Raw genomic sequence first — 19,231 nt, 5'->3', positions numbered from 1 at the left:
TCCCTGGAGGAACCCAAGTGAGCATCTGTAAGCAGGTTGTTGCAAAGTACCACCAGACTGCACTTGGTGACACCTTCCATCATTTTGCTGATGAGTAGACTGATGGGGCAACAGTTGGCCAGATTGGAGTTACCCTTTTTTGTAGACTGGATATACTTGGACACTTTTCCACATTATGGGTAAATGTCAGTGTTGTAGTTGTACTGAACATCTGTACTGAACAGCTTGACTGGGCCTCTGGCTAGCTCTGGAGCACAAGTACTAATGCTGAAGTGTTGTAAGGGCCCATCAGCATTGCTATATCCAGTGCCTTCTACCATTTCCTGGTATCACGGAGTGAATCAAATTAGCTGACAACCAGCATGTGATGTTGGCACTCATGAGGCAGAGACAGATCATCTATTCTGTACTGCCATCTGAGGATGGCTGTAAATGCTTTAGCTTTTTCTTTTGCACTGATGTGGAACACCCTCACCCCAGGGACATTTGTGGAGTTGCCACCTCTGATTAGTTGTTTAGCTGTCCAATCATGACTGAATATGGCAAGACTGTAGAGCTTTGATCTGAGTCATTGGTCATGGATCATTTAGCTCATCTATGGCAGGCAGCTTCCACTGTCCAAGTATGCACATAGCTGAAATGAAGTGCCAATCTGGAAGCTACATCACAGGGCTATGTCTGATGCCTCTTTTGTGCTCCCTGAACTCATGGAACCAGGGCTGATCCTGGCTTGTTGGTATCAGTAGAGGAAGGATATGCCAAGTTACAGGTCGAATACAATTGTGCTGGGCATCAGGTCATCAGCAGTTGAGCTGCTCCATCCAGAGAGCTGTGCATGCATACATTCCTGCTGAACCTAGAGAATCCCAACTGTAGCCAGGCAGTATCAAAATACATCAATATCTGCAGTATAAATACACCTTCAGTTAATACTCATGAACTGAAAAAAAAACACTAAAGAACACTTCAAGTTCTCTCACTACCCAAGAGTCTGGTTTAATTTGTGCACTTCTTCAAAATAGCATTTGTATAGGCACAGTAAACCTCAACTCAGATGCTTTAAATTTCACAAGTTAATGGATTACGAGGCTAATAGCAATTCAAATCACTGTTCCATGCAAAGGAAGACTTTAAGCCTAAATATGAGCATTAAAATGAATTACATCACCAGACAACCCCTATGACACTGTTCAAGACTCCCAAATTTCTGTTTGATCTGGTTAGGGACTAGTAACTGTTACAAGTAGACAAATTTGAAATCCAGTTACTTACTTAAGAATAAAGCCACAGATTCCAAGGTTTTAAATAAAAAAGAATTTTACTATTCAGTCAGAGCAAACTGTCCATACTATCTTATACTCTAACATCCAGAAATAAACAGACAACATGAATTAACAACTGGTTGAATACATCACAAACTACACTAAATGACAACCACAAATTCTCAGCAACACACCCACATGTCTAATCACTGTGGATCACAAAAACTCTAAAACCTTCTTCCTCAAGGGATTTTAAGCTCCTACCTTGAGTATAGAGCCTCTGATTTCCCTCAACAGCAACTCCAACTCAGGACACCCCATTGACTGCTTGCCTCCTAATCTTAGATGCTGGAATGCAGCCATCTGATCACCAGCTCTACAGTAGAGAACTGCTGCTTAAAAGACTCTTTGCCTCAAATGTCTGCATCACAGAGCTATCAATGAATCACTGACATGACCCTAGCACTCTAGCTGCTCTGAAAAGACCACTGTCCTGGGCCTCAGAGTCCCAACTCTCCCCAGCACAGAGCTGCTAACATCTCCCAGGGTTTCTGAGCTCCAGCCCCATCAAAGCACAACAGCAACACTTCAGCTACATGGAGCCTACCTTCCTCTTAATCTGCTCCTGATTAACTGACCATCGAAAATGTCTTGTTAATATTTCGTAACAATGACCTGTCCCCTGCTGAGGCAGGATTGAATGCATCAATATTTGGAACATTGTTACAATCTCCAATCGACTAAGGATCATGACCCACAGGTACAAGATTATCATGCTCCACACCCAAAAACAGAAAAATCCAAAAATAGATTACAAAATGATAATTCAGCTGACTGGCAATTCAGTTCTCTGTTCAGAAGTTTCAAATGACATTTTGATAGTACTACAGGTTTAAAAACTGAGTTAGATAGGTGGGGGGCTGCAAAAAATCAAGTGATGTATCCTATATGGCAGTTTGACAAAATGGGACATCCAAATAAATCAAATACTGGGGCCTCGAGTTCAGTCATTTGGGCATAATGTATATTCCTCCTTTGAGGTGGAGACAGTGGTGGCAAGACAAAGAAGTCTGCTAGAGAACCAAGTTCAGTCAAAAGCTGCTAATTTGAATATTCATCTAAACATCAAAATAGTAGAGAAAAACCAGTTTTACCTTACTTTCCCTTTCAAGCTCATTTCTCAGCCACTCAAAGTCACTGTACCTTCTTCTGACAGAAGATTCCTTCAGCTTGAATATTGGGAGATTAGTCTGAAAAATAAAGATCCAAAATGTTCAATCAGGAACTTAAAATGGTGCAGTCAGTGAAAAGAAACTGAATGATATTTCCAAGGACAGTTAATGTACAATGAAAATAGTTGGCGGTTGATATTTTGGAAGATGCGCAGCCTTTAAAAAACACTGGTATTATTTTAAAAAGTCAGGAGTGTGTCACTCTTGTATCAAGACATTTAAGATTTCCCCTTCTCCCCATTCAAGATGTAGGTGGAAGAGAAATGGCATTAAAATATTAAGGGATAATCATGTGGGATTAGATAGACAAGAGGTTAAAATGAGTCAGAGCCAAGTCTTGATATCTCTTACACATTTTTCCGCACCTTTCAACTCAAATGCACTTCAACTTTTTGAAAGTGCAAGCAGATAACAGCAATGAGGGCAAGAGAAAAAGGAGTCATTGGAGGAGAGTGAAAGAAAGTCAAATAAAATGGTGAAACAAATTCTAAATTGTAAGCCCTGCAATGGAAATAAATTTCTTGCCCTAGGATTAATCCAAATCAATGTTCAATTCAAATGGATACAAATAGGAATTTCCCCTCAAACAATATGCCCGACACTTATGTCAGCTCCATCAAATGAGTTCCTGCAAGTACAGTAGATTCTTTAGGATAAGAAGCCATGCAGTGTTGCACCTTTTCCACAGCCCTTATCCTACAGAACTGCAACCTAACCAAGGTCTTGTTCAAACTTCACCACTTCCCAGAATCTTTAGGAGGCACGTATTGGAGATTCCTGACCACTGATATTTATCCAATACCCAAGATATCTTAAAACAAGATTCAATGTTTTACATTCAGTGAATTGCTTTTGGTGTGCATATTGTAGGCACACAGTATCCAATGGCACAGAGTAAGATAAAGTAAAAAGCAGACCAGCTGATCTATTTTTAATAGGATATAGGGAAACTTGTCCCAGACAACAGGAAAATCATTTTGTAAACAGGAGAATGGGATCTTAGGCCCACACACAAGCAGATGGGTGTTGGTTTTATTATCCAATAATGGGTATCCTTCCTTGTATTTCTAATCTACATGCTGCCTTTTGCAATTTAAAGATGTACATGGATTCCCCTACCTCTTCACCTCAACTCCTCTACTGTTGCAAAATTAAGATTGCTGATCTGATACAGTACTGAGCGAGAAGTTGCCTTCAAATATTGGGAAAAGTGAAGCCATCGTCCTGTCCTCTCTAAACCCAATTCCCTAGTTATTGGCCCTATCCCTTTGGCTGACAGATTAAACCAACTTGCTCATAACCTTGGTGCCGTTTTGACTAAAGTGCTTCCAACCACACAAAGACTATCTATTTCCACCACCATAACATTGCCCAATTTTATTCATGTCTCAGCTCATGGCTGCTGAAACCCTCATTTATGCCTTTGTTACCTCGACTTGATTATTCCAACTCACTCCTGGTTGGATTCATTCTACCCTCAAAACTTCTTCATCCAAAACTCCACACCCATGTTTTTAAACTTATATCAAGTCCCATTCCCCTACCACATGTGCTCACTGACCTTCATGTCTATTTTTAATCCTAGTTTTCAAATCCTGCTCTGGCTTCACCCCTCCCACACCCAATTTCATCCAGCCCACAGCTCAAGATGCATCCACCTAATCCTGGCTGCAAACATCCTTGATTTTAATTGCTCCACCAGTGCTTTCAGTTGCCTAGGCCCTAAACCAGGGTCTGCAACCGACATCTCATTTGCAGATCCCAACCTTTTCCAGTTGGCTCACATTAACATGAAAACTGGCCAAAATTTAAACATGGCTTTCTTCTTGTGGGGAGAAAAGCCTAATTATGGCTTCAAATGATTACTTAAAATAAATTTGAGATGGTATAGCTATACCTCAGTTATGTTTAGAGCCTGATTTGGAGGAACAGATTTCAAGAATCCATAATCGAAGAAATTCTTAATTCTACATATCTTAAATTGATGGCTTTACTCAAATTAGTAAAAATTTGAAAAACATTAGGTCTACCTTGATTTTCTTATTGAATCTTTTACACTATATATGGTAAGAGTTTTATGGGTCAAAGTTTTAGGCAAAAAGTAGGGGGTTGACCTGTTCAATATTGAGGGTGGAATAAACTTATTCCTTATTAAGTTGGTGTCAAAAGACAAAAGGGGAAACAAAAAGAGAAAGGAAGGGATTAAAATGTAAAGCGGTGGAGTTTTTTAAAAAGGAGTTAGTGGAAGGCAGAGTGCCTATCACCCTTTAAGAAAAGGAGGGGGGGAGCCAGGGAGGTGGTAAGACTGCCTACTCAGACAGGCTAGAGGGGAGGGGGGGCGGGTGGACAAATAGAGGCAACTGAGCTGGGGAGGCAGATGGAGTTCGAGGCTACCTATGACATGGCAGTGGAACATGGAGGGTCAGCACCCTGCCCACTCTGCTGGCAGATTCACCTTCCCTCCAGGGTCATTAAAGAGACTCCACCATAAAAAAAAAAATGGGGGCTACTCAGGATCTCACTGGAAGGCAGGGTGGACAGAACTCAAGAACTGTGGCAGCAAGTGTTGCAGATTTCCATTAACATTTAACTGAAAATACTCTAATTTCTTCTGCATTCAAGGATTTTGTATTTACTTCATTTGAATTCCCAAATCAGTTAGTCATATTGCTATGTAATAATTAACTTCAATTCCAGTTTGTTTCCATTGAGCCCCAGTTATAATTTGTGGTCTCAACTCTCACCCTGATCACCAATTCTACAAGTTTCTATTTATCTGCTATCCCTCAAAAGCTGGGGTTGACTTCTGCACAAGATGAAAAAAAAGGATTTTTTTGCCAAAAGTCACAGCTGACATTTACACAGGATAGATTACTGAAGTATATACAGTGCATAAATGATACATTTTACTTGTAAATTATGCATTCCAGAGGCACTTGCCAAGTATTTACTTTAAGTGCCAAATTTCCATCTTGCAGCTCCCAATAGTTTAGTTTTCATTTTAGTCTTTTTAAAAAGCTCTTCAGGTTAAAGGAGGTTGCCAGCCAACCATTCCCTCCTAAACCCTCTCCACCTCACTTTCTTGAAGTCTACTTTGATGTCATCTGACCCAATCTCTTTTGTAGCGGTCATATTTTGGCTTATTACTCCTGTGAAGCTCCTTGGGATGCTTTATTTATATAATGCAAGTTGATGATTCCCAGCATTTTCTGAACTTGAAGCCAGTGCATTAACTTTGAATGCTAAATTTGGGAAGTCAGCACAGTATCTAGGTAAACAAAAACCATACTTCAAGACAAAAATCATTAAAGAGTGCCTTAAGACTTGAAGTCAAGATCTGATTGAAGAAAATTCAAGCCATAAGACAGCCAGACAGGTTTACATTTGAGACTATAGGAAACAAGCTATAATTTAAATACAACAAATAATTGATTACTGAACTTTGTTTTAATAGTTTGTATAATCATCAATTTGAGAGTTTAATCTAATTGCTTTGACAAGACTCCAAGCTTGATTCCTCTCTTGAACACTCATTAGTCCACCCTGTCCTGGCTCCAAATGCTGAGTCAGCAAATTAAACAAAATTTAACACATTTAACCAAATTATTCAATTGCCTGAACAACAGTTCTGACTAGAAGGGTCCTGCTACATTCATGGATTTGTGTAGAAAACTGTCTACATAGTCATACATGCTCTCTTTTAAAGCCAGCAAGCAGTTCATTTGCACCAATTGGACACTGGATTAAAGTTATCTAATTTCACCCATTAGTTTTTTTTTTATTAAAACCTAAACTTGCCCTTCCTCACCTTGACAAACCATTGGGTCTTTGAACAAAACCTTTACAATACTGATGTAAAAATGGGACCGTGCATTTTAAATACCTTCTCTCAAATTACAAAGAGATTAGCTTCTATTTTACTTGGTGTAAAGATCAACCTAGCTAAAAAGCCTCCCCTGAGAGTTTTTACCTGTGGGCACGGAAGTCTATAATAAAAGTTAATCCCTGGAACAGATTATGGTTACAGGTACAATGTTTGACTGGAGAGGATAATCCATATTAATTTGCCTTGAAAATTTCCTTTTTGAACTTCTGACACCTTTCACTCATTCTTTATTCACCCATCGACAGGGAAAAAAAGGCAGAAGACATCTAGTCTATTGTCGAAGTGCAATAACTTCACTTGTGCTCTAGCTTTATGGCACTAATCTTTAGCTGACCTTGCTTTAAAAAAATGCCATTTAGAAATCCAACATTCAGGGCCTGATGTTGGATGGTTATTTAACTAAGCAACAAAGCAGACAAGAACGTCTCTGGTTCCATCCTCATGTGTTGAGCTGAACTATAAATGATCACAGCCAGCAATTATTGTTGTTACAAGTGGCCTCAATGCCCCTTTGGTTAGCAAGCGGACAAATCCATTCTCACTTTGCTTAGAAAATTGTGCTAGGAAAGTATATAGGAGTCTCAGTGCAGGACTGAAGCTGATGTAGTCTAGCTGGATGGTAACTTTAATAACAATGAGGGAGGTGGACACCCATGGAAATACCAAGCATGGAGTGCTAAGAATTGCAAAAAATACAATCCAAATATAATGGCTGTCATCCCCATCTCATACAATTTTGAATACTATCTATTTTATCTGTGTACTTTTGATGAAAATTGTACAGGGTTTGATTTTCCTTCCTTTGCCATTTGTTGAATTTCACATTCAGCACTTCCCAAAACTTCATAACCATTTTTGACAACGTGGAAAGGTGGAATGTCACTAACATTTCCAGGAAACACATTAATACATTTTTTAAAAAGTTATCAATTTTAGTTCCTAGACAGGTTATTAGAAAAGAGTTAAAAGTCTGATGTGTCATCAAGAGTAGAAAAGCTCTGATGCAAGTTCCAGCTCTCAATTAGCAGTTTACCACAATATTCAAGACTGGATGTGAACAGCTCTTCACCTCCTGCTCATAGAGAAGTGGAAATTTTATACCAAGTTGATTGGCTCACCCAAAAGTTTCCATAAATCACTCAAATGAACAACTTTCCAAAGTGCTTTTTGCTCAAGATGAAATCTTTCATGAACTGGTGCAACGGGGCAGAGTTTCAGCAACTTTAAAAGAGGAAATTAATGAAAATTTGATCTGGGGCTAGTTTGAGGGTTGGCTTCCAGTGCAATTATTTTTAAATTAGCACAAAAAAAATTCCTTAATCGTGTTGATTTGGCAGAGCATTGGAAATACCTGGTGATTCAAAGTAACAAAGCAATTTAGACAAAAGCAAAAACAAGCTAGCAGTACAAGAATATAGTAGCACAACATTCAAATTTCTACATAAATTAAGTGCTTAACATAGATTTTTGAAGTCCGGGGTGTGTTACACAAGTTGGTATTGCAGGGTCTTTGCTCATCTCAAATGGAGGCAGTCAATTCAGGGAAGTAGAGTTAAAAATGAGGAACTTCAAGTCCAAAGAGACCACTAAGCCTAAAGAGCTCATCTCAACCAGGACAATAAACTTCTACCATTCAGATTAACAGAAATTACTTCAGATACATTGGTTGTTTTGATCAAATGATAGGTGCCTACAAATTTGCATCATTTCAAAAACAGGGACTGGTCAAATAAAATTTGACTCGAATAGTTCCAGGCCATACTGTAAGCACAATAGCTGGCTGCCTCAGCACAAAAACAACTAACCATCTCTACACAGCAGTGTCTTATGTCCTGCCTGAGGAAGGATTAACTATCTCAACTAGCATTAACATTGGAAAGTTTGATGTTTGTTTCAAGTCATTAAACAAATTTAGCCAATAGATGACTAGCTTAGTTTATGTTCATTATGCTTAGAGCTACAGATGACAGGAAACAAGGTAATAAGTCACAGTAAGTCTATGACTTTTCTTAAAGTATACTTTAAAGTAAATGCCATCAATATTGGGTACAAAAATAACTTTGTTAGCTCTTGACAAACAAAGAGTACACCTTATTGCTTCTAAAACTGAATGCTTTTTACATTGAAGAGAAAACACAAGACCCAAACCCATGTTGAGAAGCAATCCAAAATCAAAAGCAATAAACTTGTCTAGTTAGAAGTAAGAAACTTCCAATAGAATAAATGCATGGCAGTGCAACAGAAGGGAAAGAAGTCTGTATTTCAGGTTGGCCCCTTTAGCAATATCTTTCAAGAGCAAAGTTTGACGTCATGAAGTTCAAATAAATATAAAATCTCTCCAAGAAAAATGGTAGAAGGAATCATTTAAGATGCAAATGTCCAGCAGAAGATGTATTCTGGGCAAGATATCTTGTGCATAAACATCCATGCATGCCAACAGATCAGAGGTTTGTTTCATAAGAATTTACTTTCTAGTATTTAACAATTCTATTGTGTTTGAATGTATTTGTGGGGTTTGTGTATTAGATGCTATCCCTGCCTACTAGTGGTCAACAGCTCTGGAACAGAAAAATGAGTACTTGCAGACAGTCCTCAAAGAGGAACAGAAATACCTGGAAAAACTCAGGTCTGGCAGCATCAGCAGAGAGGAACAAAGTTGATGTTTCGAGTCCTCATGACCCTTCAGAACTAAGTAAAAAGGGATGAGTTTAAGCAGAGGTCTTTTCTAATAAGTTTATAGGGAAATATTAGGCTGCCTCTTTCTCTTCCTTTTCCCCCCCTGCCCCCCACCCCGCCAGGCCACAACTAAGTTCTAAACTATAAAAATGGTTTAGAATTAAAATCTCAATTCCCAAGTAGTAGAATCTAAACGAGAAGGGGTTATATCAACAGGCGATTCACTGTCTGCAGAAGAGTCAGCTGTGTTTGGTAGTGGGGAAGTGGAAAGCCAAACAAAAAAGACAATGCAATAAAAGCATTGAAACAAGCATCCTACAGTACAATTTCTGGCAAGTATTGTGCATTGTATCCTAGTGGCCAAAAAAAAAATCATGACAGCATTGCCTTAAATCACTGAACATAGCTTTCAAATGAGTCAGGTTCCAAAGGTGCAGAGTGAAAGAGTTCTTGCTCAGTTTTCTTTGCTTCAATGTTTAGTGGAAGGTGAAGAGCTTAGTAAAGCTTCTCATGCAGTTCAAAAGGTGCAATTTACTAAAGCTTCAGAACACCTTTCAAGGACAACACTGAACAGCTACAGCTTATTTGTATTAGTGAAATGCATTTGGAGAGAGTGCATTGTGAGATCTAGCCTCTACACAAGTATTTCTACTGAAGACACCCCAATAGTAAACTGTTGCAACTCAATCTCACGCCTTGCAGCAAAGGGGCTGTTCCAACAGGAAAAACTTGGAAAAAGCAAAAAACTGCAGATGCTGGAAATTCAAAACAAATAAAAATACCTGGAAAAACTCAGGAATGGCAGCATCTGCTGAGAGGAATACAGTTAACGTTTCGAGTCCTTATGATTCTTCAACAGAAGAGATGCTGCCAGACCTGCTGAGTTTTTCCAGTTATTTTTATTTTTGTTTAGGAAAAACTTGATGTCCTCTTTAATGCCTAAACTAAGACAAATGTTTAATCACTTTAAATATTCAAGTTCAAAGATTTAAGAAATAGAGAAAGGCACCTGGCCAACATTCCATGCCACTTGCCCCTCAAATATTAAAAGCAGTTTAAGCTTTAAATAAGCAAGCATCCAAAATGGTACTCAAGTGAAAGTATTCACAAAACTTGGAACAAAATTTATGCATTGTCCAGTCAATAGAATACTACTGTGTACTTCATAAGACAATTGGTTGACATCAACCTCTGCTATGGTGACATACTAGGTGAACAAATGCACAAATACTTCTTGCCTTATTTCCCAACTGAGCAAAAGTTTTATTTTTCCATCTTGTACAACAGCAAGGCTTGACCTGCTTTAATATTACATTTTGGCAATGCACTTTTTTTTTTCCAAAGCTTCAGCTTTTTCAATAGGCACTCAAGCGCTATTTTCAATCTAGTGTTGTCTTAGACTAAGTGGTAACCTTACAAAACATGAATCGAGTGGAATGCTTGCAGCAATATTGAAAATTCAATGCACAGGTGAACAGCTTGATTATACTGATATTGTTCATTACTTAGGTACAGAAAATCTCTAGAAAAGTTTTTCCATTTGACAGCCAAAAGAGCCTTTTGTTATAAAAAGCTACTGGAGAGGCTTGTGTCCATGATCAGTATCTGCATATTCTACTGAATTGCCAAAAATCAAAATTCATAATAAACCTGGCCTTTGTAACTCAGTTTTAGAAATGAAAATTAAAATGAAAAACACACTGTTGAGTAGAATCAAATTAGTAACTAGGTGCTCTCTGCTGGGGGTGCATTTCTGTAGAAGATGCCAGTTTAACAATTAAATGTTAATATCAGGCTAAGTGATTAAAACTCACCTTACACAAGGAAAAGCTTTACAACCCAGAGTTTTTGAACCCAAATGTTTAAAACTGCAACCAATTTGGGCATGCCACATTGCTCATGGGACTTTGCTTAATAGGTAATGTTTGAGATATTGGTTGAATTACCATTAGCAAGGAGAACTTCTCAGCTCCTTAAAATAGGAGCATGGAATCTTATTTCCATTTGAGGTGACATACAGAACCTCCATTTAACCTCTTATCAGAAGCACAGTGCAGCTGTGCACAACATTTGTGCTGCCTAATAGGTAATGTTTAGTTTATGTTGCTTTTGGTTTTTACAGTAGAAGTCTTAAAACTTGAAGTCTAGTCCTTTAGGCTGGTCACCGGGAATTCAAATATCTTAAGTTATTGGTCTCTATGGGGGTCATAATGTTAGCTAGGATTTGACAGCTCAACATAGCAGGATTAATAGTTCAATACAAGAACATACACAAGGGGAAATGGCCAGTCATTGTAAAATATTTCAAAAGATTAAAGGCTTTAAAGACTTGCAATTGTATATTGGCTTTTCATGATCAAATATATCAAGTGCTTTATGGCCTTCAAAATATGGGGACAAAGCAATGGTAACCTTATTGGACTGGGGGCCCAGGCTAATGTTCTGGGGATAAGGGTAAGAAATTTAAATTCAATCAATAAATCTGGAATTAAAAGTTAGTAACAATAATGGCGACAGTCATAAAAATTCACCTGGTTCACTTCCTTTGGGGAAGGAAAAATCCTGTGGGTCAGGAGGCCAGGTATTGACTCTGAACTGCCCTTGGAAATGGCCTAGCAAAGTGACAAAGTCTGAGGAATGAAACAATGGTCCAGTGGCATCCACCTAAGCACTAGAAATGACAAAAGGTACACTGTATCCAGTCAACCCTGCAAAGTCCTCCTTACTAACAGCTGGGGACTTGTCAAAATTGGGAGGGCTTGTCCTTCAGACTGGTCAAGCAACAGCCTGACAGTCGCTCTCATTGGCTGTAGGGCAACATTCAATGTCCCAGATGCTTCAATTACCAATCCTGGTTATGTCCTGTCCCAACAGCCAGACAGACCTAGACAGAGTGGTATACAGTTGGAGGGAGTTGCCAAGTGCTCAATACTGATGCTAGACCCCATAAAGTCTCATACCATCTTAAACCTCCTGATTACCACCCATCATTGTTCCTCAACTGATGAATCTGTACTTCATACTGAACACCACTGAGAAGCACTGGGTAGCTAGAAAATTCTGGGTGGGACTAAAATGCCCAAAGTGGCTTGGTAATACCATTGCCTGAGCTGGCAGAGCCCTGGAGGACACAAACTAGGCCTGTGACAGGTGGCAAGAGAACCAAGAAGGAAACCTACTTTACCTTTTCCTCAATCTGTTGCAGATGCATCAGTCCATGACAGTATAGGAGCGACTGCCACACAGCCCATGGAGAAGTCCTATCTTCATAGGGATACCCTCCAGTGAGAAGTGACATTACCACTGTGCTAAATGGGATGGGTGCAGAACAGATCCAGCAGCTCAAAACTGGGCATCCATGAAGCACTGGGGGCCCATCAGCCAAATGGTATTCAACCACAATCTCACCTCAGCCTGTCATATTCCCCACCTCTGCTATTATCAACCCTGGTTTAGAGAAAAGAGTCCAGGGGGTCATTGTCAGGAGCAGCACCAGGCATACCAAAACAAAAAGTGTCAAACTGGTGAACTGGTGAAGCTACAACAGGACTATATGCATGCTAAACAGCAGACACAGCAAACAATAGATAGAGCCAAAGTAACCCCACAATCAGATTAGATCAAAGCTCTGCACTCCTGTCACATCCAGCTATGAATGGTGATTAAACAGGAAGTGGTTCTACAAATATCCTCATCCTCAAATGGGGAGTGGTGTCTGCACAGAGTGCATAACCATTGTCAACCTCCTGAGGAAGTCCCCATCAGTTGCCTGGTTTCAGATAATTTGATCAAGCCACAAGAAACAGCTGAAGGCAATGGACTGTGGCAACAATACTGAAGACCTGTGCTCCAGAAAAGTCTGTGGCCCTAGCAACAAAACTAGCATCTGACTGCACAATTTCCCAGATTATGTCCTGTCCACCTAAAAGCAGGACAAATCAGCCTCCTGTGTTGAAGTGGCACTTCACAGCAATAACCCGGTCACCAATGCTCAGTTGATTGCACTGGGACCACTCAGATCTTGCCCTCATTACAGCCGTGGTCCAAACATGGACCAAAAAAAGCTGAGTGCAAGAGGTGAGGGGAGGGTGATTACCCTTGACATCAAGGCAGCATGGCATCAAGGAACCCTAGCAAAAAACTGGAGTCAATGGGAATAAGGGGCAAAGGTGGAGGGGACCTCCCCACTTGGATTCATACCTAGCATAGAAGGAATGGTTGTGATTAGAGACACCAACCTCAGCCCCAATACATTTGCTGCAAGATTTCCTCAGGGTAGTGTCCCAAGCCCAACCATCTCCAGATACTTTAATGATCTTCCCTGCATCAGGTCAGAAGTGGGGATGTTCACTGATGACCGTACAATGTCCAGCACCATTTGACTTGTACTAAAGTAGTCTGCATCTACATGCAGCAAGATGTGCAGCATTCGGGCTTGGGCTTAGCAGCAAGCAACATTTGCACCACACAAGTGCCAGGCAATGAACCTCCAACAAGAAGTCCTCCCCATCCCCCTTAACATGACATTACCAACAAATTGCCCCACTTTCAGCATCCATTGCCCAGCAACAGAATTGGACCAGCCATACAAACACTGACTATAAGAGCAGGTCAAAGGCTAGGAACCCTGTGACAAGTAACTCACCTAACGCCCCAAAGCCTGTCCACCATCTACAAGGCACAAATCATGTGATGGAATGCTCCCCACTTACCTGGATGAGTGCAGCTTCAGCACCATCTAGGTCAAAGTGGCCCACTTGACTGGCATCCCATCCACCTTAATCATCCACTGCCTCCACTACGGATGCAGTGGCAGTGCATACGTACAGCAACTCACCAAGCTCCAACAATACCACCTTCCAAACCTGTGATCTCTACCGCCTAAGAGGATAAGGGAAGAATATGCATGGGAATACTACCTGCACTTCTCCTCCAAGCCACACACCATCTTGACTTGGAACCGTTCGTGGGTCAAAATCCTGGAATGCCCTACAAGTACTCTAGGACTTCCCAAACAAGATGGATGGCAGTGGTTAGGGGTAGCTTATCACCACAAGTTGCAACCACGAATGAACAAGATAAAAGCAAAATACTGCAGATGCTGGAAATCTGAAACAAAAATAAAAATAGCTGGAAAAACTCAGTCGATCTGACAGCAACTGCTGAGAGGAACACAGTTAATGTTTCGAGTCAGTGCTGGCCTAACTAGCAATGCTCACATCCCATGGAAGAATTAAGTATTCACTGCTGTAGTAAAGGATTTGCAGCAGCCAGGTTTACATAGAAACTCCCAATAAAGGGCAGTGTGATAGCTAGATATCTACATCAAAATCAGATTATAAGTATCAGCCAGACAATGGGGATAACTCCCCTGTTAGTCAAAATAAGTGTTTTTACATCTAGGAGTAGATATATGAAACTTCTATTTAACATCTTATCCAAAAGTCAGCCCCTTCAACAATGCTGCATTCCCCTCAGTCCTTGACTGGAGTGTCAGCTTTGCATTTTGTGCTCAAAGTTCTAAGTTTGCCACAGTCAAGGTTCTGGGTCAAGTGCTGCCAACTGAGCCACAGCTGATGACTGGACAACAACCAAAAAACCCAAGTAGGTTACCTCTGGACATTCAGTCATTGTGCAATTTGTTAAGTACATATACTGCCAGCGATATGTTATCTAGAAGCTGGAAAAGATCAATTGCTTAGAGCAAAAATAAAAGCCATGTTGGCAAAATATTTTTAAACTTTGTTTTTCAGTGAAGGCCAAAGCACAAAGTGACTATTTTAAATAGATGTCATTTCAACAAGTCCTTCACATGCATAGATTTACCACCAATGCAAATCCAAGTTTGTAATTCAGCTTAAAATTTATCCAACAGCACAATATAGCTTCTGCCCAGCAATTAATATTGAACTTTTACTTCAAAATGATTTCTGAAAAGGATTAGTTGGGGCACTGAAGTTGACCTGAGCATGGAAGAAATTGACTGTTCATATTGGACATTGTCAGTCAAGACGTTTTGCCAGAGTTCCTGCTGACTTTGCATTGTTAGATTCAATTACTAGTTCATGTTTGGCCAGAGAGCAGTTCCATTAGTTCCTGCAAGTTCCTAATGTCCAAGCAGAATGGATCCTCCATGAACTGCAAATTCAAATTACCACTATTCAATCTCCAAATATTTTCAGCAAATTATGGCTAACTACCATAATAGGGAGGGAAATCATGCTCCAAGCGACTGGTCAGCATTTCTGAGCAATTGAACCAGCATTGCATTCTTTCAGCAGATCAGCTGCTATCTGAATGCAAGGGTCCAATTAGAAGCCAGCAACTACACATCAGATCTTTCAACATTGATTAATCATTACAGATGCACCAGTTCTGCCTAAGATCAACTCAGAACTTGGATGGCCAGTTTTGCAGTCAATGTCAGAACATGTTCCTTCAAATGCCAAATAGTAGATTTCAAACCATTTCCAGAATGTTAACTGGAGTAGTGCCAGGAACGTTACAGGATTCATCTAATGCATTCTTGCAGCATCTGTCCAACAACTCAACTGCAGCTCATTTTCTGCAGATCTTTCAGTTCTCTAGCAAAATGTTTCACTGTCACCACAAACTTCCACTGCCTCACCACAAAATGGTTCCTTGTTGCAGTTTTGTTAGTGACTGATGTTAAAGTTCCAAAAATTAGGGAAATTGTTTCAAGACTTTCCTGCTGATTAAGAGACAACTGCAGTTGAGACTTGGTGCACGCTCATGCTAACTGATTAGAAATAGTCAAATTCAAAAAGCACAAGAATTCTTTGGGCAGAATTTGGTCTAATTTCCCACAGGGGCAAAATATTTCATAAACATGGAGTATTTTACACGCACACAATGTTTTCAAATATAAATTCCTTCCCTGTGAAATGTTCAGGTATCATGATGTTAGCTTTGTTTTCAGTTTTACAAATGAAAAGAACCACCAATTGACTTTGTAGGGTGGCTTCAATTTAGTTAATTTTGCATATTAATACATTGAAGCAGTTAAGTATTTCAAAACATTTCATAATGGCATTTGAGACTGACTTCTAATGGAGTTTGTCAGCTCAAAAAGGGTGCACAAATGTCAGTGTTTCCTGCTTTGACGTACATTTCCAAATTTCACATTTTTCCAGATGTGCCAGGTCCAGACACTCAGATGGTGCTTGCCCTAGCTATTACGTTTCCTGTTAAAACGACTGTTTGCTGTAGTTGCTTTCTACTGACTCAAGCAGTTAATCTAACTTGGGTAAGCTAACCAACAGACGCTAAATACAATGTTGGTGTTGTTTCCACTGTCAACTAGTGTTGCGAACTTCTAGCAAATAACTAGTAACCAAGTAAGCCATTTCATTACCAAAAAGCATTCTTAACCTTGCTTGTCAACGACCAGAGTGTAGTAAGTTAAATGAATGAGAACACTGTAGTGCCTATTCACCAAGGAACTGAATTTTTCACACCTGGATTTACAATGCTAGTAGCTAATATACTGGACTAAATTACCAGCAGCTGCAGGTATTTACCAAAAGAGAAGAGTTCACAAGTGTCCAGACCAATACTGTTCCAACTGATACTTCAATATGGCTAACCGGGGATCTAAATTGCACACTACTGAATTTAAGTGAAAAAATAGGTGATTCCTCAGCTGCATGCTCGCTGGCAATAAATCTGATGACCACAAGTCTGTCTCAAATGTCATTACTAAATGATTTGAAATATTTTCAACAGCTTCAATGTATTCTGTCACTACCATCTAGGACAAGGGCAGCAGTCAGATGGGGCACCACCACCACCTGGGAGTTCCCCTCCAAGTCACTCACCATCCTAAATTGGAAATATATCACATTCCTTCACTGTCACTGGGTCAAAATCTTGGAGCTTCCTAGCAGCACCTACACCACATGGACTGTAGAGGTTCAAGGCAGCAACTCACCAAGGGCAATTGGGGGATGGGCAATAAATGCTAGCCTAACCAGCAAAGCCCACATCCCATGATTGAAAAGAAATGCTTCAAATACAGGTTTCAGCTGAAGACCTCAAACATGAGGTTTGACTTGACATTGTCTTTACAGCTGTGACTGAGTAGTGTCTAGGTAATGCATGATCATAAGCAGTCAACTGTACTGATCCAATATTTCCTTAATTTTCTGCATAAAGGCCTTAATTTTGAACAATTGTTAAGTCAGCATGTGACAAAACTTCCTGTTACATCTATTGTTGATAAAGTAAACTTGTGCCAAGGCCCCATAAATGTCCTGTCTTATAAAGTTAAGAGATGCAGCAATACAGAAGGCAACATCATGACCCCACCTTGGGTAAAAGGTGAGGAAGCAGGCAATAAATAGCACAATGTCCTTAGGTGACATCAAAAAGCACTTCAGAGCTCACACATACACTGATGACATCAACACAACCTCACCACCTCCCAAGTCCTCCACCGCAGTACTGGATAAGCACAAGTTTCCACCAATTGTTTTCCCACACCAAATTCCATTCTCTAACTACTGTCTCAATTCCTCTCCCTGGCAATGGTTTGACATTAAGTCAGTCTGTTCATAACCTTGGTGCATCACATTTAATCCCATGATGAACTAATCTCATTTGTGCCACTGGAGCATCTACTGCCACCTCCATATCATCTCCTGACTTTGCCTGTCTCAGCTCATCTGCTCCAAAACCCTCATGTTTGTTATCTCTAGACTTGACTACCCCAAAGCACTCATGGCTAGTCTCACATTCAACCCTCTTAGTAATCCAGAACTATGCTGCCCATGTCTTAACTTCCACCCCCCATCACCCATGATCACAGACCTGCAGTGGCTCCAGGTCAAGCAACATTAAAATCTCATCCTGGTTTTTCAGATCACTCATGGCATTGCCACACCCCGTCCCCACAACTACACTAGTTCTAGTGTCTTGTGGCTCAATTAATTGCCTAAGACCCAAGCTTTGGAATCTCCTCCCTACAACTTGCTTTCCCCCAAATTCACTCCTGAAACCTGTTTGTCCACTGTCATTTGGCCCAATCACCATGGCTTGGTGTCAGTTTGTTTAGAGGGGTGTTTCCTTACATTAGATATGCTGTATGAACTTATGAACAAATTGATAAAGGGAGCCTAATGGGTAGCAGGAATGCAAAGGGCCATTTATCTGAATGTGCCAACATTGGCTGAAAGGTCACCATGAGAAAAGGTATTGTAGCTCATGATTAGCCAGCACCAATACATGTGCACATTTGACTAATGATGCAAATCTAGAAAAAGTGCAGAATTAAGGACACAGTTACAAAATGAAGTATTTTGAGCTAGCAACAAGTTTACTTTACATAAATCAGATCTATATAAGCACTACACCAGTCTCCTCAACCAAAAATCAAGACCAGTTACTAGAATGTCCAGCTTTCTATCTTCTAAGTTGATGGTGTTAGCAAATCCCAGATTTACTATTGAATGTACTTTGGGATATAGGCAGTTCAGGAATCAATGGAAAAACAGTTGTTGACAAGGATAGAGAAGCTAGTTTTCAGAAGGTACATTTAATATAATTCTACATACAAGCTTTGTAAAATTGGCAAGCTGAAAAGTAGCTTAAAATAGAAAGCAGGTGGTGATAATCAAAATGACAGCAGCTGCAATTGGAGTGAAGTTTGGCACTATATTGCAAATCAGCAGCATAGTTCCAAAAATGTAGTGTTTGATGCAGATGTGGTCAAGCTAAGAGATCAGGTGCTACAGAGAAACTGAATTTTAAAGAGGTAGACAATTGATGTATTTGAAATATCCATTAATGAATCTGACAAGTGCATTATGCATAGGTACAAACTTCAATTATAAGACTAGAAAACAAATCACAAATTTGGTGTTAGACATGTGCAATGTTGATGTAATGTTATACATACTTTCAAAAAAAAGACAGCCATAGGATAATTGTCTGATATTGTAGAGAAAAAGCAAGAGATTTCAAAATTCCAGCATCCGTAGTTGCAGAAAATGCTGGAAATACTCAGATCAGACAGCACCTGACTCTCTCCGCAGATGCTGCCTGATCGAGTATTTCCAATTTAATATATCCTAGGATCTGGAATGCAGAGTTTAAGGCAAAGCAGCAAAGGGAACAAGACGACAATGGAGATCTTCAAAATGCTTACACCATGCACC

General features: G+C 39.9%; 1 protein-coding gene across 1 annotated transcript in view; it reads right to left on the bottom strand.

Moving 5' to 3' along the window:
- Nucleotides 1-19,231, bottom strand: part of snx3 (sorting nexin 3) — a 39,075-nt gene that overhangs the window by 8,024 nt on the left and 11,820 nt on the right. Inside the window, exon 2 of the mRNA XM_041188086.1 lies at nucleotides 2,417-2,512. Coding sequence (XP_041044020.1) covers nucleotides 2,417-2,512 — 96 coding nt within the window. The remainder of the gene's footprint in view (nucleotides 1-2,416; nucleotides 2,513-19,231) is intronic.

Source organism: Carcharodon carcharias, chromosome 5 (genome assembly GCF_017639515.1).
Source record: "Carcharodon carcharias isolate sCarCar2 chromosome 5, sCarCar2.pri, whole genome shotgun sequence".
NCBI classification, from domain to species: Eukaryota; Metazoa; Chordata; class Chondrichthyes; order Lamniformes; family Lamnidae; genus Carcharodon; species Carcharodon carcharias.
The sequence above is the reverse complement of the archived record's forward strand: the minus strand, read 5'-3'. Positions and strand labels throughout refer to the sequence as shown.